This window comes from Chrysochloris asiatica, unplaced genomic scaffold (genome assembly GCF_000296735.1).
Source record: "Chrysochloris asiatica unplaced genomic scaffold, ChrAsi1.0 scaffold00392, whole genome shotgun sequence".
Taxonomy (NCBI): Eukaryota; Metazoa; Chordata; class Mammalia; order Afrosoricida; family Chrysochloridae; genus Chrysochloris; species Chrysochloris asiatica.
Genome location: NW_006408910.1, coordinates 543892 through 551382, shown reverse-complemented (window position 1 = coordinate 551382; position 7491 = coordinate 543892). Strand labels below are relative to the sequence as shown.

The following is a 7491-nucleotide window of genomic DNA, read 5'->3' as shown; positions in this document are numbered from 1 at the left end:
TCAACTGGCTTCAAATCCTGCAAAAACCCTGCCATGGGCTTAGTAGCCCCATACCCTCTTCAGCTAGAAGTAAAACCTCTGGAGCCAGGATATATCCACTCCAGCTCTTCACTCTTCCTTCATCTTCTGAGGCAGAGGAGGAATTGGGCCTATCAAAGATTGCTTTCCCCCACCCCTCCAGGTCAATTCCCCCAGGCCCTGAAGACCAAAGACTACCCTGACCTCAGGGTGAAGCTGTTAACAGCTCGGTGCCTCCAAAGTCAACCCACAATTTTGGCCTAAGAGAAATCAGGCAGCTAGTCAGGTAAGACATTTTGGCTGTGAGCCTATACCGAGCCCAGAGCTCTCTGCTCTCAATTTGTGCAAGTTAAAGATGATTCAATTGAGAGGCAGCCAAGAAAAGAGGGGCAATTGCCCAAAGCGACCCAACCTCCTTGGCTGGCAGTCCCTCCTCACCTGAGATAGGAAGGGTACTCAAGTCAGTCAGACTGTGTCTTTGCTGACCTGAAAGCTGAGCAGTGTAATCAGAGATAAATACATCAGTCCCACTGCTCCCAGGGGCTTTTGCCCAGCAGTGCTGCCACACGACGCTGGCCCAAGGCCTGACTTGCTTCAAGGGCAGGGAGGGGCCTGAGAAGAGTCCAGAATAGCCAGAGTGGTAGCATCACCTGGGATTTTGGGCAAAGCACCTCCTCCGGGAAGCCAACCCAGACTAGTGTGCCACAGAGAATGTGCCTTCCAAAAACTCCTGGGGTAGTCTCTTCCACAGGTGTCAGCATTCCAGCCAGACTAAAGCCCTCCCTGACATGCACCTCTGCTACAAGGGCATACTGGGGCCTACAGATTCCAGGTCCCTGAGAGTCTGGCTGATTGTAGAGGGTTCAGGAGCTAGGATAATGACCCTATGGGCTTGAGTAAGATGAGCCCCAGCCCTGCCACTAACCAGTTCTGTGACTCTGGGCAAAAGAGTTGGCCTCCCTGGGGCAGCATGTCTCATATCTCCTGTAGAAATCCTGGAGTTCCTATGAGGATAGAAGCTGAGTGCCTCTAGCTGTCTTAAACATCTGCCTTCAGGCAGAGGCTACTACAAGCCCCCCGGGCCGAGGCTCAGATCAAGCCCAGAAACCCAGCCCAGGGAAGGAACTGGCCCTACCTCCAGACCAGGGCAGGGCAAGTGGGAAGAACACACCCGGTACAGAGGACAGGGCATCAGACCAAAAGATGTCAGCACATGCAAGGTTAGAAGCTAGTGTCACCTGATTTCGGAGCAGGTTAGTTTGAGCTACGAGATGAGCCTGCAGTTTGCCTTGGCACCACTGGGGGGCAGCTTTCTCAAGCAGCGAAACAGGCTGAGAGGAGGTCAAGGCAAAGGAAGGTAGAGACAGGAGGGAGATGGGGAGAGAGAAACAGACACAGATATTAAACATGAAGTCCAAACATCCTAATGCATTGACAGACAAGCAAGACACCTCCCTGTGAAGTGGTCAAGGAAGTTGAGAGAATTAATGGACACCCACAGGGGGTAGTGAGAAGAAGGCATGGTGAACTTCAACTACAAAGGCAAAATGTGAGAACCATTAGCAGGGGACAGGAGCTTAGCAAGCATGGTCCAGCCCCAGGGTGAGCTGGGGTAGTTCCAGCTGATACCCATGACAGAATTCCACTCAGACCATACCAGGGAGAGACCCAACCCAGGCCTGTGCTCATTCTGGAAAGTGGCCTCAGAGTGAGTAGAGGGGACAGAGAGGCTGGAGACGCCAGCACCACCCCAGCTTCCCATGTTTACATTGGCACCTCCAAGGCTAGGTGACCTTAGATTAGTAACCCCATCTCTGTCAATGGGACTGATGATTCCTGCAGGCTAACGGCCCAGAGAGCAGGAGAATCAGATGTACAAATGGAGCAGGTGAGTGGAGCATGGAAAGGGAAATTGGACAACCCGCCCTCAACCCTACTCCCAGGATTCCACTCTGTCCCTGTCTGGCCCTCCACCTTACCTTGGCAATTTTGGCTTCATCCTTCTTTTTAGCAGTTTGAAGGGACTCAAAATGGTGCCGGGCACTGTCGTAGTCCACTAGCTTCCGCCCCCTCTTAGCAATGCGTGACTGGGGGTACAGACAGAGTGGGAGGCTGAACAAGTACTGGCACCCATGCTGAGCCCAGACTAGGCCCAGAGAAACTGGGTGAAACCAGGGAGCCCAGAGCAGTAGGGCCCAGTGGCTTGAAAACCCCTTTTGACATGTGTGCAGTACAAGCCCAGACACACATCACATAATCAGTCATTCCGCAACAACACCATATGCACACATACACTGCACACACACACACACACACACACCATGGGGGTCTCCTCCCACAGGTCTGAGACCCAAAGAAAATAGACCTGAAACTCCCAGTGCAGGAAGGCCCAGGTCTGAGGAATCAGAGATAGGAGAGATGGTCTCTAGGAGCAATGAAATGCAGCCCAGAAGAGGTACCTGCCTTAGTTCCTGGCCCACTCTTGAGCTGCATCCCTCAGTCCTTCTCTCCCTCTCCAGCTCCCTTAATACCAGCTGCGGGACAGAAACAGAGTGGCTGCAAAAAGGGGCCTCTCACCTTGATGTCAGGGAACTGGCCCAAGTAAGTGTCCATAGTCAGCAGTGCCTGGTCCACCAGCTTCTGGTGGTAATCCATCCAGAGAAGGTCATTATTCTGAAAGAGCCAAGAGCAGTGAGCATGGCCCCCTAGGGCCTAGAAGCAGAGGAATTAAGACATGCGGTCAGCCCCAGCCATCATTTTATAATTGTAGCTTCTCAGAGCTTGTTTCCTCCTCTATAAAATAGGGTAACAATTCTTGTCTCAGGAGCTCCCACAGGTGACTATGAGCATCAGATAAGCCCAGGTCTGATGGACTTTCAAGTCACGAGACACAACATATAGACAACGGATTATCATAGCATGCTACATCCTCCAATTAATTCTCACAACAACCCAGATGAGTGTCAAGGTCTTCAGTGATTTGCAAAGTTGGCAGCAGGGAGAGAAAATGCTAGAAAGAATTCTGAGATGGGGCAGGGGCTGTTGTTCACACTCACCTCAGCGATCTTATTTGCCTCATCCCTACCAGGCCAGTCGGGCTCGTACACCTCCTGCAGACACTCGTTCAGCTTCTTAGAGGCCTCATGCATGGCTGTGGGCAAAGAGGCCACAATGCAGTCACAGCTGTAGGGGACCAGAATACAGAGCCTCCACCCACCCTACCCTCAGAGGCCTGAGAGGTTTGCAACCCTTGTCTGTCCAGTACAGACCTGACTCTACTGTGTCTTTTCAGCCTTGCAGCCTTCAGGTCTGAGATGGGTAGGACCCTCAGGTCTGCTCCAAAGCCCCATCTGTCCCTTACCTTTGACGGAGGCCAGGTAGGTACGGAGATCCTTCTGTAGTCGAGTGCCCTCAGTCTGCAAAAATAAAGAAGAGGACACAGTCAGGTTGGAGTGCTCACTACTCCAGTCCAAACCCTGTCTTTCCTGCTACTCCCTTAGATACATGCCTAGGCTGCTCCTCCAAGAATTCTGTTAGTTGGGTATCCTCAAGGCACACTCATAAGATCACGGGGGGATCAGAAATATGAGCTGTGTGAAAGTACCAGGTTGAACTTAGCACTGGTACCTAAAGGATGCAGCTCACTTGTCATCAAACATTAGTCCAACTCTGCTCTTGACAAAGAGCAGAGTTCAGCAGACAAGTACCATCATCTCTGCCCAGGGAACCTTGCTCCTGAGTTTACTCATTCATTGTGGTTCTGCAAGAAGATGTTACCTTCCTGCTGATCCAGACTGGATGCTTCCACGTTGCAGCAGAGAGGTTGTGTGGGAGAATTTAATGTCGACACATAAAGAAGTTGCTTAATAACATTTTTTAAAAAAAGATAAGAAGAGGGTGTGGAGAACCCCCTCTAACAGAAATTCCTTAAGTCTCCCTAATAGAAATCCCTTAAATCTCATACAGAGTGAAGTATACAACCATGTTGTTGTTGTTATGTGCCGTGGAGTCAATTCCGACTCATAGCGACCCTGTACAGGGTTTCCAAGGCTGTAAATCTTTATGGGAGCAGAAAGCCTCATCTTTCTCCCGTGGTATAGCTGGTAGTTTCGAACTGCTGACCTTAAGGTTCGCAGTCCGATTAATAATCGCTATGCTACCAGAGCTCCTTATACAACCATGGGCATACATAATTCTTATGAACATCCAAGTCTGAGGTCTGTTGATCTAAGCAAAAATGAGATACCGCTCACTCCCACTAGAATGGTGTTGATAAAAAAAGGGAAAACAAGGTGTTGGAGAGGCTGTGGAGAAATTGAAACCCTCATCCACTGCTTATATCAATGTAAATTCACAGTTGAAGACACCTTTGCAGTTTTTCAAAAGTTGAATACAGAAATGACATGCCACAGCAATTCCAACCTTAGGTATACACCCTGAAGTGAAAGCAGGAACACAAATAAAGACCTGCACACTAATATTCATTGCAACACTTGTCACAATAGCCAAAAGGTAGAAACAATATAAATGTCCATCAACAAATGAGTGGAGAAGCAAAATAATGAACATACTTAACAATAGAATATCACTCTGCCATAAAGAAAAATGAAACCTGAAATATGCCACAACATGGATGAACTTTGAAAATACCATGCTGAATAAAATAAGTCAGTCAAAAAAGGACAAATACTATGCAATCTCACTTATATGAAATAAGCAAATATAGAAACCAAAGATTTTCAGTAGTTACCAGGAGTTGGGGTGAGGAAAGGGAGAAAGAGCCTTTGCTCAGGGGCATTAAGGTACGTTAACAATGGTAAAATGATTGGGAAAAGTATAGTGAGAAAGCTTGCACAAATTAAAGAATGTAATCAATGTCACTGAAATGTGTATGTAGAAATTGTTAAATTCACATATATCTGGCTGTGTATATTTTCACCAAAAACTCTAAAAAATAAAAAGATACAAGGAAGAAATAAAAGAACAACCCACAAAATTCAGACGTCTCAGAAAACCCATCAGGAAAGCTAGTGTAGAACTTGCAGGGAGAGGGAATGAGAAAAGTATATCCCACTCTTGACATAGCCACAGGACAATTAAAAGTTTTGATGGTTGAGGTGAAGATTAAAGAATCCCTGATGTGATGTTACTGCATTCATCTGATGTTATGGAATCTGCTATACCCAGCTTCATCATCTCAGCCAGGCAGGCATTCTCCATCTCCTTTCCCTCCCCCACCTCCACTCCATATCATTATTGCGCTACACCCCAATGAGGGATCCCATGGTGTGCGTGGCCACATTCACGTGGTCTCAGGCCGTACCAAGGCTTCTTGTGCCTCCCAGACAAGGCTGTGCTGTAAGCAAGCCCAAAGGCACAGATGTACAGGGCCAAGCAAGAGCCCTGACTCCCTGCCACATTCAAGCTCAGCCCTCCCTGCCAGTACTATTCCTTACCCTATCCAGCTGCCTCTAGATGGTTAGGTGTGTGAAGTCTGAGAAATAACTCGGGAAGTTCCACAGGGTTCTAATCATGCTCCTTGGAGAACCAACTGGGAGCAGGATAAGATTCCAAAGCCATTGCCCAGTTTGGCCAGCTCTCCCAGCTCTGGCACTGAGGAATTCGTAGATCAAGACCAGCCCAGGACCAATACCTAATACATCCACCACAATGGGAATGGACTCAGCCAGCACCCTGCTCTAACTGTGCTACCTGCAAAAGGCCCTGTCCATTTCCCTCCTTAGCATCAGCCTCAGACCTAGAGAACCAGGACCCCAGCAGGTTGTTACCAGCAGGTCTCCTCCTACATGGACAATATTCTGGCTTCAACTCTGACTTCTGCCCCTCTGCAATCAATGTCATGACATGTCTACCTAATACCCACTGGCACCCATTTTTAGCAAATACTACTTTGGGTGAGGAGCTCTGGTAGTGTAGTGGTTACAAATTGGGCTGTGAACCTTAAGGTCAGCATTTCGAAACTACTAGCTGTTCCATGGGAGAAAGATGAGGCTTTCTGCTCCCGTAAAGATTTATAGCCTTGGAAACCCTATACAGGGTCACTATGAGTCGGAACTGTCTCCACAGCATATAACCACCACCACCACCACTTTGGGGGAAGCCTGGGGACAAGAAGGGAAGGAGACTTGCCTTGACCCAGGGACAGACAAGCAGCTATAATGAGCCTGGGGTAGCTAAAGCCTCAGCAGCCTCCAGAGGAAAGGGTTTGGCCAGTTTGGGAGGGCACTAGAGTACTACACCAAGAGAGCCTGAGCTGTGTCAGGAGCCTCCAAGGATGCAAGCAGGCTAGCTACCCAGGTTTTCTCAGCACAAGATAGAGGGCAAGTGCTACCTGTGATCAGTGTTGAGTGAGCCCAGAAAGGGCTGTGGCTAGGTAACTGGGCTCTGTGAAGACTAGCAACAGAAGGTTGTACCTATACCAACTCCTAGGACCAGCCCCATGGGAAGAGGTGAGAGATCCAATCCTTGGAGATGAAATTCCTGCCCCTGACTAGTGCAGGGCCCACCATTCTCAGTGTTCAAAGGTATGGATGCAGGAGGAAGATTAGCTTCCAAAGCATCCCATGTCCCATGCCAAACCAGTGTGCCTTTTCCAGGTTTTTTGCAGGCTGGCTGAAGCCATGCCCACTAAAGCTTCCTGAATTGACTCTATCAAGATCAAGACACTCACACATTTCCCAATCCCAACAAATACCCCAGGCCCCAGTCATTTCCACACACCATCACAACCAGAGTTACCCACAGGAGGGGCACCTTAGGGGAGGAGTATCCTAAAGCCTCAAGTGAGACCTCAGAGCCATATACCTTCACTACCATCCTTGGCTCATGAAAAGTCAACCAGTCAATCTAATCTGGAGGCATAGTCCCAGTTCAAGAGCCAACTCTGTGTCCACAGTTAGTCAGAGACACCTGGAAACCAGCAGCATTGGTTATTTTTTGCCTAGACTCCTCTGACGAAGGATAATCAGTGATGACTCCCTTCCAGAGCCACAGAGAAGCAAGAGGCAAAGATTCAGTGGATAAGGCTGAGGGACAAGCAGGAAAGAGCCACTGCTCTTGGTTCAGGCCACAGGAAGCCTCATATCAAACAGCCAGCTACTCTGGTGAGGTTACCTCACTACCACAAGGTCTAGCACCCTGATATCTGGAGGGTTAGGTCTCTCTCCAGCCCTCAGGACTGGGGGAAAAGTTCCAGAGAGGGAACTTGAGAAAGGACAGATCTGGATTTAAATCCCAACCCCCCAAACCAGCTATGTGGTCTTCGAAGAGTTATTTAACCTCTCTGAGTCACAAGTTTCTAGTCTGTAAAAGGAATATCATATCAGCACCCACCTCAAGTACTACAAGGATCATGTCTGTGAAATGTACAGTAGTTCCTGGTCCAATGTGGGTACACAAGTAATGCCAATACCCTAAAAGGTCCTCAGAGCAGCTTTCAGCCAAAGGACAATA

General features: G+C 48.7%; 1 protein-coding gene across 12 annotated transcripts in view; it reads right to left on the bottom strand.

Moving 5' to 3' along the window:
* BIN1 (bridging integrator 1) overlaps positions 1-7491 on the bottom strand; it is a 130117-nt gene that overhangs the window by 19860 nt on the left and 102766 nt on the right. For 8 of the 12 annotated variants that reach the window (XM_006876576.1, XM_006876578.1, XM_006876571.1 and 5 more), the window contains exons 3-6: positions 3380-3434; positions 3075-3169; positions 2596-2691; positions 1998-2105 (exon numbers count right to left, since the gene is read on the bottom strand). In XM_006876576.1, coding sequence (XP_006876638.1) covers positions 1998-2105; positions 2596-2691; positions 3075-3169; positions 3380-3434 — 354 coding nt within the window. Of the gene's footprint in view, positions 1-1256; positions 1350-1997; positions 2106-2595; positions 2692-3074; positions 3170-3379; positions 3435-7491 lie in introns of all 12 variants that reach the window. The other 4 variants (XM_006876574.1, XM_006876567.1, XM_006876568.1 and 1 more) reach the window with 1 other exon arrangement.